Source organism: Mustela putorius, unplaced genomic scaffold (genome assembly GCF_011764305.1).
Source record: "Mustela putorius furo isolate JIRA1106 unplaced genomic scaffold, ASM1176430v1.1 tig00000874_pilon_pilon_pilon, whole genome shotgun sequence".
NCBI lineage: Eukaryota > Metazoa > Chordata > Mammalia > Carnivora > Mustelidae > Mustela > Mustela putorius.
Genome location: NW_025421505.1, coordinates 2,628,924 through 2,650,449, shown reverse-complemented (window position 1 = coordinate 2,650,449; position 21,526 = coordinate 2,628,924). Strand labels below are relative to the sequence as shown.

The following is a 21,526-nucleotide window of genomic DNA, read 5'->3' as shown; positions in this document are numbered from 1 at the left end:
GGTAGAAATCCTGCACAGATGACAATACATCCTTTCTCAATGCATCTCATGAGGCACGGGGTTTCATTGTGTCCCGTAACTGACAATATTCAATGTGATTAGTTGGAAAAGGCAAGGTCTGCTCAATTTCTCCATTTTAACGGTAGCTTTCCCTCATTGTAAGTAATAACCTGTGGATGACACTTTTAAGACTACGTAAATATTTTCTCTCTGTCTCCTCGGCCCTGGGAGCAGCTCTCCTGCCACAGCCCCTCATTCCCTGAAAATGTACGCCTGTGCAAAGTTCGTCTCCACCCCGTTCTTGGTCAGGAGCACCTCTCAGCTGTTGAGCCGATCACTGTCTGCAGTGGTGCTAAAACCACCCGAGACACTGACAGATGAGGCACCTTATAAGGGCCTCAGCATCTTGGCAGCCCCACGTCCCCTGACCTCACTTATTCCCAGCCGAAGCTTCCAAACCAGCGCCATTTCAAGGGACATCGATACAGCAGCCAAGTTCATTGGGGCTGGGGCTGCCACGGTAGGGGTGGCTGGTTCTGGGGCTGGAATTGGGACTGTGTTTGGGAGCCTCATCATTGGTTATGCCAGGAATCCCTCTCTGAAGCAACAGCTCTTCTCCTACGCCATTCTGGGCTTTGCCCTCTCGGAGGCCATGGGGCTCTTTTGCCTGATGGTGGTCTTTCTCATCCTCTTCGCCATGTGAAGGAGCCGTCTCCACCTCCCACAGGTCTTTCTCCCGTGTCTCATCTGCCCTGTATAATCCTTTTCCTATACCTCCCCAGGCAGCCTGGGGAAAGTGGTTGGCTCAGGGTTTGACAGAGGGAAGACAAATAAATACTGTATTAATAAGAAAAAAAAAAAAAGACTACGTAAATATTTCTCTTGCCCAACAACCTGTAACCGGCTGGTTTTAGCAGCTGCTGGTGACTTGCCTAGATTACTATGGTGTTTACAAAATAAGTATTATGCTTCAACCACTCTATACACTAGAGATAGTCCAACACAAACACCTTTACTTGTATACAGAAAGTATTCCTTACAACGAACCCTATTATTGTTTAATGAAGAGGTTCTTCTCTTTCCTCTTTTCTGAGAAAATGCATCACTAGTGGGTAATTCTGTGAGTACAGCTGTCAGTTATTTTCTTAACTAACTCAGATAAATGCAAGAATGGAAATAAACAGAAATGATTTCAATAAGGCTTAACAACAAAACTAAAATGAGCAGCCCTGAGCGGATGGTCTCTGTGGCAGACACAGACATCAAAGAGTCCACGAGTCTTCCCATATTTATCAAGTGCCCTTGCAGTTGGGAGGGACCACATAACAAGTTCCAGCCAAATGACCTCAGAGTGGAACTGACAAGTCACATCTGAGCTGAAGTCCCTACAAATCCATGTAACACCGTCGTGGCTCCCCTTTGCTCCACCAGTGGCCACGGAGCCTGAGTGTTGAAATGACTGTGTCCCAACACAAGAGGCACCCAGACTGCTGAATCACTGCATGGAGAACAGTAGCCCTGGAGGGTTACTGTCCCCAGAGGACATGGTGTGAGTGAGAAATAGCCTATGTGTTGAGCTGCCAGAATTTGGGTTATAACCACATTTTAAATCTTGTCTATCCTAACAGTGTCTAAAGGCCAGTTTTCACCAATAGTCAGAACTTTACAAGAACAATCTTGGGAAGAGAATGGTGTTTTATTAATTTATCCATGATAATAATTCAATAACTGATGTGAAAACACTAGCTGCTACAGAAGAACCTTCTCCACTCTTCCCCTGGCCCTCTTTTTTTTTTTTTTTTTTGGCAGAGCCAAACTTCAGCTTCAGTGAATGAAATGAGAGCTAGCGGTGTGCAGGAGCTGGCCTGTACTAGTTTGGGAGAGCTGCTTTGCAAGCTGGTTGATGTAACACTGACACCTTGAAATTGACCATGGTGAAAGCATCTACACTAAGGAAACTAACAAATGCTACAGATCAGCCCCACTTCCCAAATCTTCATGCAGAGAGCTGGTTGTTGAACATTTAATGGCACATAATGGGCTACTTTTTTTTTTTTTTAAATTTTATTTATTTGACAGATAGCAGATAGAGATCACAAGTAGAGAGAGAGGCAGACAGAGAGGTGGGGGGAAGCAGGCTCCCTGCTGATCAGAGAGCCTCATGTGGGGCTCGAGCCCAGGACCCTGGAATCATGACCTGAGCTGAAGGCAGATGCTTTAACCCACTGAGCCACCTAGGCACCCCACGGACAACTTTCTGTCCTAGGTTTTGATGCAAATAGGAGGTGGGCATAAGACTCCATATTGGTCAATAAAGCTTGAAAGGAATTAGAATACAGAACATCAAGACTTTTCTCCATATTAAAAAATGAAATCATCTGTACAGTATATAAAAAAAATGCAGGCATATGATCACTAAAAGACATGTACTAGAATGCAGCACTACTCACAACAAAACCGGTCACTATCCAAATGTTCACCAACAGGAGAATGGACAATACAGTGCTTACTACACAGCCATGAAAGCAATATACAACTGTACACACACACACACACACACAAAATGCCTGTAAATCTCAAAAACAGGAATGAAAAAAGGCGAACACAACACAGTACATGGTATGTGGTTCTCTTCTGAATAAAGTTCAAAACAAGCAAATTAATCTGTGGTGTTAGAGATTTAAAATGATACAGCTAGTTACACTTGGAGAAGGCAGTCATGGAAAAGAGGCTTATGAGAGACTTCTTAGGTGAGAACTATGATCTGCTTCTTGACCTGAGTGCTGGATATCAGATGTTTAGTTTGTGACAATACATCAAGCTGCACACTTAGGACCTGTACATTTTCTGTATGTATAAAACAATTCATTTAAATACTTTTGAGAGAAAAAGGAGAGAGTGAGTGAAGAGACAGGAGAGAGAAGAGATGAGACAGACTTTACTTTTCCTTATTATATTAAATCACATCTATGTGAGACCTGGAGGCACAGAACTATGGTCGCCATCTTAACACCCTGCGGGCGGCAGAGCTGGCTGTCTCATGAAAGGGTTGAATCTGGCACCAATCTTAGAAGTTCCTCTGGGTCTCTTGTTTTGGAAATAATATCATGTTTTTTTGGCCTAGGGTATTTGTGTCATCAAAATTATTCATTCTGATCTTAGATGAAGGCAGCCTTTGGTATTTGATAAGGAAAAAATCTGAATGTCAAGATTGCAAAGCAGAACAGTTAACCTATATAAGTGAGTAATTTTCAACACTGTATCAAATAATCAACAAGGCTGTCTTAGTCCATTAGGGCTGCCATAATAAATTACCACAGACTCAGTGGTACACAAACAACAGGTTTATTGCTCCCAGTTCTGATGACCAGGAAGCCCAAGATCAAGTCACCAGCAGGGTCATGTTTTGGTGAGGGCTCTCTTCCTGGTTCATAAACTGGTACCTTCTCGCTGTATCCTCACAGGATGAAAGGGACTGGAGAATTCTCTGGAACCTCATTTATAAAGGCACTAATCCCATTCACAAGAGCTCCACTGTCATGCTTTAAGCACCTTGCAAAGGCCGCACCTCCTAATACTGTTACGTTTGGGGGTCATGATTTCAACATATGACATGGTGGCGGTGACAGAAATATTCAGATCATAGCAAAGGTTTTCCTGATCATTCTGTTTCTAAAAATTGGGTCCCTGGAGTTATATTCACTTACCTCTCTACTCAGATGCCACCCCCTCAATGGAATTCATTTATAAATATTTATTCTGTAATAACAATTTCTTTGCCCCTATTACCTATTTCTTTCCCATTGCCCTTTTATTTTTCTTCAGCATACCTATGTCTCCAAAATCATATTTGTGTGTTTCTTTTCTGGAATAAAAGCTCTACACAAGAATAAACATAATAGAGGGGCACCTGCATGGCTCAGTGGGTTAAAGCCTCTGCCTTCGGCTCAGGTCATGGTCTCGGGGTCCTGGGATCAAGCCCCACATTGGGGTCTCTGCTCAGTGGGGAGACTGCTTCTTCTTCTCTCTGCCTGCCTCTCTGCCTGCTTGTGATCTCTGTCTGTCAAATAAATAAATAAAATCTTTTTTAAAAAAAAGAATAAACATAATATAGAGCTCTTTTCCATCTTGTTTGATGTGGTCTCTCTGACATCTGAAACTGGCCTGACAGATTGTGGACAATCAAGAAGAGCTTTTAAAAAATGTAAATAAAGAAGGAACACACATGTCCAGGCAATATTTAAGCTCTTCACTGGACACCTGTTGACTTGTTCCAGATCTCTGTTCTGTGGTTTTTCAGTCCCCCTGCTGCTTCCTTTTATTCCTTACTGCTACACACAGATACCAGGCAGGACTTTTGGCACTAGGATCTGTCCTATCTGTTCTTAGGATTCAAGCGGACATACCTTGTCTCCTGGTTTTGTTCTAACCATTGTCTATGTGTTTCCAGCTTTGCAATCTAACTGCCCCATGTTTGTAAGAGGATTGTAAAAAAATAACTATGCCTTCCAGACTGCTGACCACCTACCCAGAATTCCCTCTAACTATAATTTTTAAACATTTTCAAAATAACTCAGTGGCAAGCATGCCTTTTAACAAATCAAGAAAACAGAGTTATCATACCTTCTTAGGGCTGAGCCTCTGACTAACCGAGCCTCTGACTAACTAAACTAGCCAATGTAGCACAATTACCATCTGTTAGATGAGTGAAAATACAGGCCGACAGGGTGTGACTTGAATCACGACATTAATACACAGACTCTGAAGTAGGACACACCTCCAAGTATATGCATAGGAAGCTTATCTTTCCCATTGTCAGTATGGTACATCTTACCTGCAAAGTCTGCCCATGGAATAAAACATTCCATCAAAATACAAGGCAGAGATTCTAGTAATTCCTCTGTATCCCTGTCAGTCTGCATCAATACACAGGTGTCCCCGTGACATGCTCTAACCCCTCAGCCATCAGACTAAAAATAGTTCTTGGCTATAACCGCTACAGGGTGAAGACTTTGACTTTGACATAATTTATCAGATTGGGCTATATCTCTTCCCCTTTTCCTAACTTTCAATGATGCTCTGAACTCTTCTGCACAAAATTGAATCTGACAATTGCAAACCAAAGAGATTTAAGAGAACAAATGGTCTCCAAGCTTTCCTTCAAGCCCAGTTACACAGACTTAATGTGCCTTTAGCTCAGCTGCGAGCTAGGGAGAGCACACCCAAGGTACGGAGAAAATTGAAATGCTTCAACAAAGGTGATGGAATGGAATGGTTTCACTTTTCTATAAATATTTGGGGGCATTTCCTCTGTTTTAAACCAACAACCAGCCATTCGCCCATGTGATGTGGCCTCTGGTATGGAGATGAAATATTTCTAGAGAGAAGTTCTTTAAAAACTAAAAATGGTCCAATTTCATTTTTCTGCATGTGGCTGTCCAATTTTCCCAGCACCATTTATTGAAGAGGCTGTCTTTTTTCCATTGGACATTCTTTCCTGCTTTGTCGAAGATTAGTTGACCATAGAGTTGAGGGTCTATTTCTGGGCTCTCTATTCTGTTCCATTGATCTATGTGTCTGTTTTTATGCCAGTACCATGCTGTCTTGATGATGACAGCTTTGTAATAGAGCTTGAAGTCTGGGATTGTGATGCCACCAACGTTGGCTTTCTTTTTCAATATCCCTTTAGCTATTCGAGGTCTTTTCTGGTTCCATATAAATTTTAGAATTATTTGTTCCATTTCTTTGAAAAAGATGGATGGTACTTTGATAGGAATTGCATTAAAATGAAATTGGACCATTTCCTTACACCACACACGAAAATAGACTCAAAATGGATGAAGGACCTCAATGTGCGAAAGGAATCCATCAAAATCCTTGAGGCGAACACAGGCAGCAACCTCTTCGACCTCAGCCGCAGCAACATCTTCCTAGGAACAACGCAAAAGGCAAGGGAAGCAAGGGCAAAAATGAACTATTGGGATTTCATCAAGATCAAAAGCTTTTGCACAGCAAAGGAAACAGTTAACAAAATCAAAAGACAACTGACAGAATGCGAGAAGATATTTGCAAACGACATATCAGATAAAGGACTAGTGTCCAGAATCTATAAAGAACTTAGCAAACTCAACACCCAAAGAACAAATAATCCAATCAAGAAATGGGCAGAGGACATGAACAGACATTTCTGCAAAGAAGACATCCAGATGGCCAACAGACACATGAAAAAGTGCTCCATATCACTCGGCATCAGGGAAATACAAATCAAAACCACAATGAGATATCACCTCACACCAGTCAGAATGGCTAAAATCAACAAGTCAGGAAATGACAGATGCTGGCGAGGATGCGGAGAAAGGGGAACCCTCCTACACTGTTGGTGGGAATGCAAGCTGGTGCAGCCACTCTGGAAAACAGCATGGAGGTTCCTCAAAATGTTGAAAATAGAACTGCCCTATGACCCAGCAATTGCACTATTGGGTATTTACCCTAAAGATACAAACGTAGTGATCCAAAGGGGCACGTGTACTCGAATGTTTATAGCAGCAATGTCCACAATAGCCAAACTATGGAAATAACCTAGATGTCCATCAACAGATGAATGGATCAAGAAGATGTGGTATATATACACAATGGAATACTATGCAGCCATCAAAAGAAATGAAATCTTGCCATTTGCGACAACATGGATGGAACTAGAGCGTATCATGCTTAGCGAAATAAGTCAGGCAGAGAAAGACAACTATCATATGATCTCCCTGATATGAGGAAGTGGTGTTGCAACATGGTGGCTTAAGTGGGTATGAGAAGAATAAATGAAAGAAGATGGGATTGGGAGGGAGACAAACCATAAGTGAATCTTAATCTCACAAAACAAACTGAGGGTTGCTGGGGGGAGGGGGTTTGGGAGAAGGGGGTGGGATTATGGACATTGGGGAGGGTATGTGCTTTGGTGAGTGCTGTGAAGTGTGTAAACCTGGTGATTCACAGACCTGTACCCCTGGGGATAAAAATATATGTTTATAAAAAATAAAAAATTATATTAAAAAAAAAGACAAATGATAAACTTATAGCATACTTTATAAGCAGCTTAGCATGACAATAAATGAAATAACAACTAAAAAAAAAAAAAAACTAAAAATGGTAGAAAAAAATCAGTGCTCCCACCTTCTCCTACAGAAGTAGGAGACCATGGAATGGTCTGACAGCAGAAATAGATGAATGATTCTATTGAGGAATTTTGTTCTAAAGGGGAATATAAAAATGGAGTGATAGCTAGAAATTTCAGATAATTTTTCTAAAAGGAAAAAAAAATGGAGCTTGCATGTGGGTGATGCAGAAAGGTAAAACCAATGATTTGGGAGAGAGGGAAGAGTTGTGAGAGCAAGCAAGAAAGCATGGTACTCTGCTCACTAAGTGGAGGGTTTGACCCTATGACCCTGGCAGGAGCACTAACAGTCCAGAGAAAAGGGAACAAAGACAGAGACCATGGGTGCAGAGGCAGGGTCGGCAGTATGATGGTGGGGACGAGGGGGCATCCTATTCTGATGGATTCTCTTTTCTTCATGAATCAAGACTATCAGCTACAAGTGAAAAATGAGACAGAAGAGAAGATATGGAACAGTTACCTATGCCAACAAGAGACCAAACGGACTTAGGAAATAGGACCAGGCTACTCAGGTGTTCAAAGGGCTCCTGAGTGGTTTGTGGTCATGGATAGAAAGGGAAACCAGCTAACACAGTGGTAGGTTTTCTCCAGCCATTTTAGCTGGGCAAGTAGAGGCAATGAGTGCGTCAAGAGTTGAATGTAATCAGGGCTAAACTTTGACCAAGTGAAGAGAAAAGGAGAAAGGAGCAATCGTGTACCAAGTGGAGGCAAGAGAGTAGCTATCATAATGGAGATGAGAACCTGAGCTGGAACCGAAGGGTAAAGACATGAAGGAGACGAGGAATGGGGAGAACGTGGTAGCATCAATGGATTCTACGTCACGGAAGGACTGAAAAAGTATTGAAATGGAGCCACTAGAGGGAACAAGGGCTCTCAGGAAAGTATCCTTGCTGCCACATAGGACTTTAATATTAGCATAAATGGAGAAGCAAGGAGTCAAGGATATACAATGGAGATAGTCCCCAGTTGCTTGAGTCAACAGACATCTCATGGAGTGGTCTGAGGGAAAGAAAACTGTCCCATAAGGAAGACATTAGAAAGGACAAAGAAGAACTCCTAGCTATAAACATATACCTAAAAAAACCATTTTCTCCTGTAATATTGTAGATATAAAAATAGATAGCAAGAAATAAAAACATTCTTTAAACAGGATTTCTTGAGGCAGTCGGGACAATGACCCATATCCTGGAGCCTTCCTGTCTCCCTTAACATTCATAAAAACAAAGACCCCGCTACTGTTGAAAAGCTCCTTAGGAGTCTTCTAGCCAGACCCAATTTACAGATGTGTAAATAAGACCCAAACAGGTGGGAAGGGGGAAAAGCCACATTAAAGCCACATAGTTCTAACAGAGGCATCTTGACTCAGTTTTCTGTCTTTATATCAACTGGCCCATATGAAACTGGTATTTTATAGGTCAGAAGAGGCTGAATATTGCTACATTCACATCATTCAACCTAATGTACTCCAGAGTTCTCTCCATGATAGCAGTGTCGATAATAAACAGGTATCAATATTATTTTTTATAAAATTAACTATTGCTGATCACTAATTCTCTAAATTTTGTCAAGAAAGTATTTGCAGGAACTAAAGTGAAGCTAACAGCAAAGAATCTTTTAAAGTTAGTTTAAAGTTAGTTTAAAAGTTAGTTTAAAATTTACTAACAGTTTACTGTTAGTAAGGAGGACAAAAACCCAGAAGTCACAGAGAAGAGCAGCCATCTAGGGCTGTGACTAAGAGATTACTAGTGACTCTAAGAACTTAATTAAGGTGAGCTGGGAGAAGTGTAATTGGATTAGGATTATGAATCTAATGCTTATGGCTGAGCAACTGCCTGGTTAGGAGGAAGAGAGTGGTCAGCAAGGGGTCTACAGTAGTAGAAAAACAGAATCAGAGTCCACAAAGAGGGTTTTGTCAGAGTCTCCCAGACCTTCCCTATGGAAGAACAGCCCCACTTGGGCATGGAGGCCATTGCTCTACAGAGCTCAAGGATACCAGCCGAGAAGATCATGTTGCCAACTCTGAAAGCCCCAATCTCTTTGAGAAGATAAACGGGCCTCTCACCAGGACACAACCACAAGGAGAGGCTGTCATCATCAGATCACACATTTGGAATTCCTGGTGGTTATGTTTCTCACTGAATATTAATAAAGCAGCACCACCACTTTCCATACATTAGTCTCTGTTCTTGATAAATGTGGTTTGTCGTACACTGGTGCTTGAGAAGTAATAAAGCTCAGTGTCCATGCATATCCACTGGGCCCACACAGAAGGCACCAGCAAAGACTTTCCTCACATGCCAAGGTGTTCCTGCTTCCCTTGGTTGGAGGGTCAAGAAGGTAGTGCTCAGCCAATATGCGAGGTCAGCTGGATATGCCAGGGGGTTAATAGCCCAAGAGCAACCCCCAAGCCAATCAAGTGTTGTTAATATCCCAACTTCATCCCCCTTTGGTGGGAAAATTCAGGTACACCCTATACCATCTCCCCAAGAGTCTTCAGGGAAAACTCAAACTAAGATAGCGAAGCCCACATACTGAGAAAGCAGATTTCTCATCCTTCAAAATTAAAAAAGGGCACTGGTGAAATCAACAAAGCATGGAAGGACACCCATGAGGACCTGTCTGGAAGACAAGCTGGCTTTGTCCAAAGAACTACACCATGGAACAAAAAGAGATGCATCTTGTCCTTGTATTTTTTCCTCTTTAAAGTCTACATTAGCAATAGTGCATGTTATTCATGTAAATTATAGGTTACTGTTTTCTCCCATTTGGTTAGAGGTCACATTTCTCATGATTGGTCTTATGAATGAAAAAGAGAAGCCCAAAGTCTGAGTATTACACATTGAGTTAATGGAGCTAAGGAATATGCCAAAAGGAACAGAGAAAGAAAGAAAAAAAAGCATGTAGGAAGCAAAGGCAGAAGGTAGGAAAGAGCCAAGTTAGTGGACACCAGAGGGGACAATGAAGATGTTAACATTCTCACAGCCACCACCATAATAATGGACAGCAGAGCTGGAGCCCTGAGGTAGCTGTCGTTATGGGCTTTGAAAGCTTGACTCTCACTATAACACATTTTACTATTTTATTCTCACATTGCCAGCACTAGGTAGCTACTGCTGGTGTCCACCTTGCAGGTGAAGGAAACAAGGCTTGAGGTTAAGTGCCAGGTAAACAACAGGTAAGCAGTCGAGTTAGCAGGTGTGGCCAGGGAGTTCAAGTCCTCAGTGCGTGCTCTGCAACAACTCTTTTTCTAGTGCTCTTTTCTCTGTCCTGACAAAGTGAGGGACAGCAAGAGAAAGGTTTCAGAAGGTTCTGAGAAGCAGGGGTGGGGAGGAAGAGAGAGGAGAGCCACAAAGCAAAGCAGGATGTGGGGTCACCTACTTACTCTGGCAAATGTTGAGGCCATCCCAGTTTGGAAGCGACAACAGGCTGGAGACCTGCCCTGGAGTGGGACGATCACCAGCATCTGGTGGCAACACTTCCAACTAGTAGAGCTTGGGGGAAGAGGGAAACAAAGACAGCCCAACGTTTCTCTTGTAGTTTCTCTTGTGAAACTACAGCACAGGCTGTAGAAGATGGAGAAGATGGGATTATGTATGTAACCTAAGTAGGAGAGACTGTGGATACCATTGCATGCCCACCAGAATGCCTAAAAGTGGAACAGTCAACATCAAATATTAGGAGCATGTGGAGCAACTAGACAGCTCCTACCCTGCGGGGCATAGGGGTGGAGGGGGGAAGCTTAAAATGGTACAACCACTTTTAATAATGGCTTGGCTGTTCCTTCTCAATTTAAACACCAACCTTATTACCCACCAATCACATTCCTTAGTATTTACCCAAAAGAAAAGATATGCAAAATAGTTCATAGAGGCTTTATTCATAATAGCAAAAAAATCAGAAACAACTCAACTGTTCAACAGATCAACAGATCAACAAACTGGTATACCCACATACTGGCATATTTTTTTTCAAAGAAAAAAGGAAAGAACTACTGATAATATGCAACAGTGGACCTTAGAGGAATAGTAACAGGTGTGGCAGTACGCACTTTCTAGATCAGGCTAAAGGAAGGGATGACAGAAATCCAATCAGGGGTTACCTTAGGGGTTGGGGTGAATGACTAGAAAGGGGCATAAAGAATATTTTAGGGTGACACAAATGTTCTGTCTTGATTGAAGTGTGGGTTGTACGTATCTATACATTTGTGAAAACTTATAGAACCATAATATTTTGATGTGTGCCTTTCATTAGTGTAAATTACAGCTAGAACAGCATCAGTAGACTCATTTATATGTTGACAAGCTTCAGGACAGCGTGGGTGAAGTCGTTGTAGTCTGGGATTCCAAAGTTGTTGAGCAGCACTCTTCCATGCACAGGGTCCCATGGCCACCTTTCCCCTCCACTAAATAATTTCCCAAATTCATCCTACTCTACTTTCATACATGAGTAAATGGTGTAACTACAGATAAATCCTTTGATTTTTCCTTCAGGTTCAAGTATTACCACATTCATTTCTTTCAGACAGAATAACGGGTCTGAATTACAGCTATGTTCCCTTTACTAAAAAACTGTTCAACGTTTGTTGTACAGATTGGAATTCTCTTGCAGGCACATAATAGGTGGAGATTATGCATTCATATTAAAGTTCCTCCAGTGTAATGTAAATTGATTTTTCTTCAAAAGACTGAACATTCAGTCACTCATCGTGAGGAGAGTTACATTTAAAATTCTGACCTTACTAGTAAAGAAATGGTTACTGTGAAAAATGGGAAAAATGGAAAGATTGGCGGGGGGGAAATCGGGTAAGCTAACATTTGAATGCTCACTTTGCACTGAACACTTAAGACAGTGCTTTGCATATGCCATCTCATTTCAGCCTCATAGTACCCCTGTGAAACAGGTGTTAATAGAAAATAACAGGCATGACAAAACTGAGGCTCATAGAAATTAATGTGCTCAAAGTTCAGAGCCAATAAAAGGTAGAGGCAGAATTTCATCCTTGGTCTACACAACTCCAAAGCCTACATTTTTACTAACTAGGAGGACATCAACCCATTTACTCATTCAAAAGATGTTTATCTCCATACATCCTTGGTTTGCTCTGGGAGAAAGCACATTCTAGCAGCCCTATAGAGAAGCCCACGTAGTGAGGAACAGGGACCTCTTGACAACAGCAGTTGTCTTGACCTAGGCAGTGAGCTAGAAGGCAGACCCCCAAATCCCAGACAATATCTTCAGATAAGACTGTAGCCCTGAGCACTCACACTCCAATCTAAAGAGGAGCCTGAACTAGAATCATCCAATTAAGTTGATCCTGAATTCCTGATCCACAGAAACCATGAGATAAGAAATATTTGTTGATTTAAAGCATTAAGTTTGGGGGCAATTTGTTATACAGTAATTAAATGGACAAATAAAGATACATTAATTACAAGTACATAGGATAAGATGTGCTGGGAAGAAGAAAAAAAAAAAAAAAAAACAAAGGGCTGAAAGAACTGGAAAGGTGCCGGTGCTACTTTAGGTACAGTGGACATGGGAGGCATCTCTGTGGGTTTCATATTTCACTGGAGACATAAAGGATGAGAAAAGAGAAGTGCTCATTGGATTTGACAGCATGAAGACAGCTGGTTCCCTTGACAAGATCAGTTATAGTAATTAACCAAGGCTCAAGTAGAGTAAAATAAAGAGTAAATGGATAGAAAGAAGTAGAACTGTATACATAGATCTTCTGAAATTTCAGGGAGGGAGGACAAAAGAAATGGCGGGAAGCTAGAATGGAAGAGGACGGCCAGTGCTAGTGGTGGTATCTCACTGTTGCTCTTTTGAGATGAGTGGTATCAGTGTATATGCAGAGTGTGAGGAGAAAAGCCCAGTGGAAAGGGAGGAAATGACCAAGCTGAGGATGTACAATCTGGAGCACAAATTATGGGATCAAGAAGGAATGGTATTTCTTTCATCACAACAAGGCCTGAGAAGGCTGAGCACTAGGGTAAGTTTTCTGTGAAGCTCTGTGTATATGGAGATGAATTGGAAACAATAGGGCTATTGTTTTTATTAGTAGGGCAAAATTCCTCTAACAATGTGTATTAATTTTTAAGTCTAAAAATTTAATTAAAATATTAACCAAAAGAACTATAAATGGGTTAATTTTTAATTTACTGATTTGGGATTTTAGGTCTTAACATCTCCTATGCCTCTGGAGTGTAATTTACCATAATTCTGAACAAGTTCTCCAATGTTGCTTTTTTGTTTTTTAAGTCATCTCTACACCCAAAGGGGAGCTCAAATTCAACCCCCAGATCAAGTGTTGCATGCTCTGCCAACGGAGCCAGCCAGGTGCTCCTCCAAAGTTATTTTACAATACTATCTATCTATCTATCTATTTATTTATTTATTTCGCTTAGTTCTTTGTCTTTTATCCTAGCAGACACAATGGAGCATAGATGATCTTTCTACTTGGTCCCATTTATTTGATTGTTCACCCTCTCTACACTAAACGGAAATGCTACCCATGCTAAATTCTCATATAAACATGAATCCATTTCTGCACTACCTATATTTTCCCACTGATCTATTTGTCTATTCCTGGGTCTAGACCATATTTTTTCTATTGTAAAATAGAAAGTAACACAGAAAAAGGGGAATCCATATATACATACAGTTTAATGAATAGTATAAAGTGAACTTCCAGGTAAGAATTTACACACACATATTTTAGGTAATATATGTATCCCTAAACAATAAAGTTTATTTAGACTTACCCTTTAAAAATTTGGTATCTGGCTGTGTAAACCTTGTGCACTATTCCTTTTTTCCGCCTTTTTCCTTTGTTTTATTTTGGGAGCATTTTCTTTTGTGGATAAATTCTGGAATTAGATTTTATAGTTCATAAAATACATCAGCACTTTGGTTAGTACTGCATTCAATTAATAGATTTTAATTCTTCCTGTCAGTTCTAAGAACTTGATATTAGTGGGGAAAGAGATGCCAAGTCCCTTCATTATATATTTTCCCACTTTTGTATATTTATATTTAAACACATATACACCTACCTTTATGCATTTTAATTATGTTTATACTACATTTAATACTTCAGATGAAATTGATTATAGCCCCTTAAAGTCACTTCATTATTAAAACTAAAAACACTTAAATAGCGTTAGTAGTAGGAAATCATCTACTGAAGACCTCTGTTTTTTTTTTTTTTTAATTTTATTTATTTATTTGACCGAGAGAGAGAGAGAGATCACAAGTAGGCAGAGAAGCAGGCAGAGAGAAAGGAGGAAGCAGGCTCCCTGCTGAGCAGAAAGCCCAATGCGGGGCTTGATCCCAGAACCCTAAGATCATGACCTGAGCCAAAGGCAGAGGCAAAGGCAGGCCCCAGGGGTACAGGTCTGTGAACACCAGGTTTACACACTGAGCCACCACCAAATCACATACCCTCCCCAATGTCCATAATCCCACCCCCTTCTCCCAAACCCCCTCCCCCCAGTTTTCAGAGGCTTTAACCCACTGAGCAACCCAGAGGAAATGTTTCAATTAGCAGCAAAGAGGAAATGTATCAATGCACCTTAACTAAAAATATGTTCTTTTATTTATAGCTCAAAGATCAAAAAGAAAGCATAAGTTCTACATAAAATAATATGTAAGAATTTGTACTGAATATCCATTTCCAATACATACATTCTGTAATAAAATGCATGTTTGAACATATTAAATTCTCAAGAGCAACATTTCTAAGACAGCCTCTTGTGGAGCTACCGATACCAAAAGGCACGTTTTCAGCACAGCCTGGAGACCAGGCCAAAGTACGAAAATCAAATTTCTAGACTCATGGGGGAAAGGGAGCTCCTAGTAATTTGCCATCAGTGTGGGACAAAGTCAGATGAAAAATACACATTAAATAACCCTTCTAGAACTCTCTTCACCACTAGTTCATTTTTCCCAAACACTAAATCACATCAGGAAAATCATGGACAGAAGCAGAAAAAAATGGGATATAACAGGGTGCAATTTAGAAAGTTAGGCCAATATTTACCAAAAATGGGAAAAAAAAAATCACTTCATGCCTCTTCAGCTTTGATATTCAAAGCAACATTTACTTATTCTGTTACTAACTCTATTTCCAGTTTGAATATAAAATATTCTCTCAGTCAAAAGCAAATGTTATCCTGGTCCTAGAGGATGCAGAGACATTTATGCCCATATACCTCCTTAGTCAAATACAATTGGGCATATCCACCAATATAATCTACGTTTACTTAGAACCATATTTGCATTAATGCTAATCTGTACTTAAAATACTAGAAAGATTAATTTCTATATTTCGGTTAAAACCTGTATCTATAACTACACATCTTTGTTGCTTTCTTTCCACATCCCTTCTATCATCTAGTTCACGCATAACCCCTTGGAGACTGTTCCTCTAAACCATACAAACATTGTACAGTACCTTCCTTTGAACAAGCCTTTTTCTATGCTATAACTATTTGAATGTTAAGCAGATAGAGATCTAACTTCCTAAGAGTGTGTTCTATCCATGTGCCATGTGCTTTGAAGGTTATAATCATATAGTAAGTTATGACTTCATCTTCTCATCCATCACATAACCTAATATGCTTGTTCCTTTACTTATCTGGCTATTTTCATGATGATGATTATTTTTCCTTTGTTTTCAGAGGTCTCAGCCTTCTTTCTCATGAAATGGACAGTGCCTGTTATAGTATCCTCGGCAATAAAGAAAAATATAATAGACAACAGACATATTGTCCATGTGAATTTTAAGTCGGCAGCTATCATGGATACAAATATTGCTGTATCGTTTCTGTGGGGTGAAAGACCTCCTTTTCAGAGTATTAAATCATAACTGGCTACATTTCTAAACAGATCCTATCACTAACTCAATTCTGGATTTGAGGAACAGAAGTGGGCAGGCCTGGGAGAAAGGTACATGGGATCCTTCATGAACTTACCACTGATAAAAATGACAGTCCAGGGGTGGCTCAGTGGGTTAAGCCTCTGCCTCAGCCCAGGTCGTGATCTCAGGGTCCTAGGATCGAGTCCCGTATCAGGGTCTCTGCTCAACAGGGAGCCTGCTTCCCTTCCTCTCTCTCTACCTGCCCTCTCTGCCTACTTGTGATCTCTGTCAAGTGAATAAATACATCTTTTTTTTAAAAAATGACAGTCTAAAACAAGGTATCAAAAAATGGAAGAAGACATTTTAGAAAAGTTTTTGTGGGACAGGCCTAAATGTGACAGCACCCCCAGAGAAGGCTATCTGATCAGGAGAGGACTGTTGAGAGGGTGCTGCCTTTGCTTGTTCCAGAGCCTCAGGGAACAAGTGAGTTGCAGCAGATATCACACATTGTATTTGCTGAAATCAGGACATACCAATCTAAGGAGTATCGAGACCAGACCTCTTTCCCAGCACAGGGACTTCTTTTTTTTTAATGAACATATAATGTATTATTTGTTTCAGGGGTACAGGCTTACATCAGGCTCACATCAGCACTCACCACAGCACATACCCTCCCCAATATCCATCCCCCAGCCACCCTATCTCTCCCCCAACCCTCCCCTCCAGCAACCCTCAGTTTGTTTCCTGAGATTAAGAGTCTCTCTCTTACGGTTTGTCTCCCTCTCCAGTCCCATCTTGTTTCATTTTTCCCTCTCTTCCCCCCATGACCCACCCCCACACCCTGCCTCTCAAATTCCTTGTATTAGAGAGATCATATGATAATTGTCTTTTTCACAGGGACTTTTAATATCCAACATTCTCCTCAACATCTTTTGGATCACTTGCCATCAGGTGTCTGAGAGAGAACACAAATCCAGCATGTCCAATCCTGGACTCCTGATCTTTTCTCCCAAACTCATTCTACCCACAACTGTCCTTACTGAGGTGAGGCTTCAGACGCCATCAGTTGGGAATCCTACCATTATCCTGGGAGGACACACAAACTAGGCCATGGCACTGATTTTAAGATACCTCTGGGTTTTAGGGCTGTTAAAATGTGAAAGGCTAAGTACTCTGGAACCAATGATATATGAGTGGCAGGCAGTTCTTTGAGAGTATCTTCCCTCGCCTCTTACACAAAACACACAGCAGCAATGACAGGACGGGAGCCACCGGAGACTCCAACTTCGGATTCCCGTCCTCATTCATTCATGAAACAAGGCTTTCCTGGGAACTTACTCTTCACCAGGCATTATGGGTATAGAAATGAGGACACAGCATCTGCTCCGAGAGGAATCTGAGTCCAGTAGGAAGCCTGACTATAAATCTGAGATTGAATTACAGTGTGCTCAGGGCTATGATGATTATACCATCTCAGAGGAGATCCCCCACCATCATCAAACACATATACACCTCCAAAACTAGAGGGTATGCAGAGTTGTCTTGTTTTTTCCTTTTCCCAAACTGCGAAATGGAATGAGTTATGGTACTAACATAGCACCAATTAACATAACAGCTAAAGTATCATTAGACATATGTACACGTATTTATAGTTATTCCAAGTCCATATACCTGCTTGTTCCCACCCCGTGCTGACATATGAACTCAGGCACTCTTCCCATTTCTGTCTCTACACACTGTGTGATATTCTGAACTTCTGTTTTATGAGTTTTAAGCAAGATTCCAGAAAGGCTGAGAACCTCTCCATCTCAACGTCTTGGATGCTATTATCAACTTTCAAGAAGGTTATCTTTACCCTCAGAAAAGGAGTCTATTTTGTTGTATCCCACCAGGCTAGGTTACAGAACATTGTATTAAAATAGAGACTGAGGGGGCGCCTGGGTGGCTCAGTGGGTTAAGCCGCTGCCTTCGGCTCAGGTCATGATCTCAGGGTCCTGGGATCGAGTCCCGCATCAGGCTCTCTGCTCAGCAGGGAGCCTGCTTCCCTCTCTCTCTCTGCCTGCCTCTCTGTCTACTTGTGATTTCTGTCAAATAAATAACTAAAATCTTTAAAAAAAATAGAGACTAAGGATAATTGTTTTGCAAGTCAAAAAACATCACATGAGTCTCTAAATCAAGTCTGAGTTTATTAACTCTAGGACTTAATTTTTAATTCACAACACAATGTGAACTCTAAGTCAGGAAGAAGAGTTAGAAATATTCTAATGCTTGGGTCTCCTTTAACATGATGCTCTTGAAGACCCTGAAGACCAGAAGAGCTTTCATCTCCTCAACAGATTTAATCATGCTAAGAATCTTCATCTGTAAAATTCTTCTTACTGTCCCAATTGCCGATCAATTTCTGAGTCAAGTTTTTCATCATGTAGGACTTTGACAAGATATGGAATACATCAATCAACTACAATTCGACAGTGAAATAGTTTGAGTCATAAATAGCAGCTGCCAATATCCTCTCAACAACCTATAATGACACGACCGACCACAAGAATGTCAGGTAGCATAAAGAATATAGATAATAAAGGCTTTTCCTGGCCTAAACCTCTGTTAAAAGGACTATTTCTGATGTTCTATTTCCATAGTATGACACCGAAGCTTGTTTAATTTTTGGCTTTGGGGCTACCACTGCTGAGATACAGGATAGGGGATGGGAGAGTGGCTTCCAAGATGAGAGGGGGCTAGAAATAAATTCAGTTTGGGGTGTATTTTTAAGACATCACCCAGATGGAGACTTCTAGCACAAGATGGAAACACAGCTTTGTTGTTCAGGGAAGAGGATGTAGTTAGAGGGATAGACTGGATGACAAGTGTTGTGGAGTTGATGGAGAGCCACGAGGCTGGACATGATGACAGAGGGAGATGGGAGCTCATGGATAAAGGCAGAGAAAAATCTCCTCAAAGAGAATGAAGAAAGCCACAAGGGAATGGTGAGCGGAGAGAGCTGAAAAGGAGTGATGGAGAACCTTCAGAAGTCCGGTGGATGAAGGCTTAAAATATTTTGTTGGGTTTGGGGCAGTTTTTTGCTATCAGGAAGAACTCAGCCATTGATGGAGTCACAGGTGGATACCTAGCAGAAAGGCAGATAAGAAAAAGATTTGCCTGAGCCTGAACAGAAGACGGGACTATGCATGAGCACTTCAAGATGTTTGGAGGAAAATCTCTCCAAGATTCCAGTTGCTTGGGGGGAAAGGTAAGTTGCAGGAAAACCTGATGAGATATGTGGGTTGAAGACGAGAAGGCAAGAAAGACACACTTTGAATATACTGGTAAAACACAGGGCCCACTGGGAGATGCAAAGTCCTAGATCATGTAGGTGAGGTCAGAGCTCAGGGTTTGCAGTAAATTCGATGTTAATACAAGAGCCCCAAGTTGGGTGGGGCAGGTGGGTGGAAGCAGAGACATGAACCACAGATGGGACTGCATTCACAGTCAAGTGAAAGGCAGGACCATAAGCAAAAAGCAAGGAGGAAACAAGACCTCTAGCCAACCATTGCGTGGCATCTGACAATCCTCCTCAGCTAAACCCTCTCACTGTTTACAAATGAATAACGGGAACAGACTGGTCCAATGCATGTTAAATTTAACTATATGTGTTTCAGTTTCGAGCGAAAAACGTTCTCCTTATTTTAATATAAAGTCCCTTTCTTGGGCATCTGGATGGCTCAGTCAGTTAAGCAGCTGCCTTTAGCTCAGGTCCATTCCCAGAGCCCTGGGATCAAGCCCCACATCATGCTCCTTGCTGGGCAGGGAATCTGCTTTTCCCCTGCCTGCCACTGCCCCTGCTTGTGCTCCTGCTCTCTCCCTCCCTCTGTCAAATAAATAAATAAAATCTTGAAAAAAAAATACTCCCTTTCCAAAAAGTACAGTTCCTCTTCATATTGTATTAGATTCCCTTTTACTCACATTTTATCCTCCAGTTTCCAAAACATCTCTATCAACTTAGATTACCCTTAACTAAATACCATAATCCTTAAATGTTTCTCCAGTCTATATCCTTATGATTATGAAACATCCTGGCCTTAATCAAGGTCAGAAAAGGATGTAAAAAATTCATCCATAACTATTAAACAGATTGAAACCATTTTTCTCCTCAAAGTTGACAAATTAACATGTAACTATTTGCACCATTTAAATTATCACCATGCCTTAGAATGCTTATACAAGACATGTACCATTACAACAACAGACTCCGAACAAACAAAAAGTTTGGTGACGAACAGTGAAGAAAGAATTTTAATGTTCAGCTTCAAAATGGCTGTGATAAAATGTGCTAGCTCAACAACAACAAAAAAATAAATAAATTTCACAGCATCTGTTCTGTCAACTTTCCAAGTTATCAAATTCCTTCCCAGTCTTTCCATCTCACTCTGAATACATCTTGGAAAATTATCCAGGCTCCAAGTAAAGATAAAATATCCTCTTCAGATATGGAAATTTGAAAATGTTTCATTTTCTATAGAATTGCTCCACAACTAAGAGGACATAAGATTGCCATCTTGGGGGAGGGAGAGGGGAGTCCAAGGAGGAGGAGAGAAAAGTGTGTGAATCAGTAAAGACCTTCTGCCAGTACCTTTGAGAAAGTTGTGGAGATCAACAAAACCTGGGCTAATTTCATCACGCACGCGTTCTTACTCGCCAGCGTAGGTCCAGTAATGTCAAAACACACACGTAAGACATTGTTAGAGAAAGTAACATCTGTATAGGAAGGTGTCAAAATTTCCAAAGAAGAACTTTTTGGGTAGCCTCAAGGTCAGAGAGAGAGAGGCCTAATATGGACTGTCCGACACCCTCTGAGCCACTGGGCCTGTCAGTTGGACTGACCAATCCACAAGCGGCACAGGTCCCAGGGACATCCCACTTCCCATTTGTCCATCCTCCATTCTGAGTATAGAGGCCTCTTTCCTGAAGCTTGGCATACCACGGTTGAAAGACAGCTGACCTGATTCCAGGCACCACTGCCCTATTCCAGCCAGAGGAAGAAAAGAGAAGGTAAAAGTCAGGATTGAAAGGTATGCCCAGTGAGTCTCCTTTTTAAAAGGCTTCTTCAGATGCCCTTTCAACAACTTCAGATCGCCATGCCTGGCTGGAAGGGTTAAGAAACTGAGTATTTTTTTAAGATTTTATTTATTTATTTGAGAGAGAGAGCGTGCAAGCGCGCACAAGCAGGGGGAGGGGCAGAGGGAGAAGCAGGCTCCACGGTGAGCAGAGAGCCTGATGTGGGGGCTCAATCCTGGGATTCCAGGATCATGACCTGGGCTGAAGGCAGACGCCCAATGACTGAGCCACCCAGGTGCCCCAAGAAATTGAGTACTTGAGCTTTGTGACTTTGAGAAAGAAGAACAGGCAAAAGAGATGTGGGCTATCCATCAGTTTAAGGTTCCCATCCCGCAGGATCTTCCAGGTGGAACACAGGAAGTGTTCAGTGAACACTTCCACGTGGT

General features: G+C 41.3%; 1 protein-coding gene and 1 long non-coding RNA gene across 2 annotated transcripts in view; one reads left to right on the top strand and one right to left on the bottom strand.

Annotated features, from left to right (window-relative positions):
* The window catches only part of LOC123393561, a 125,260-nt gene that overhangs the window by 50,440 nt on the left and 53,294 nt on the right, over nucleotides 1-21,526 (bottom strand). The gene's annotated exons all lie outside the window — the stretch shown is intronic.
* On the top strand, nucleotides 189-863 carry LOC123393560 (ATP synthase F(0) complex subunit C2, mitochondrial-like). The gene has a single exon (XM_045086004.1). It carries the CDS (start codon nucleotides 266-268, stop codon nucleotides 701-703), a length of 438 nt encoding a protein of 145 aa, XP_044941939.1. The 5' UTR covers nucleotides 189-265; the 3' UTR covers nucleotides 704-863.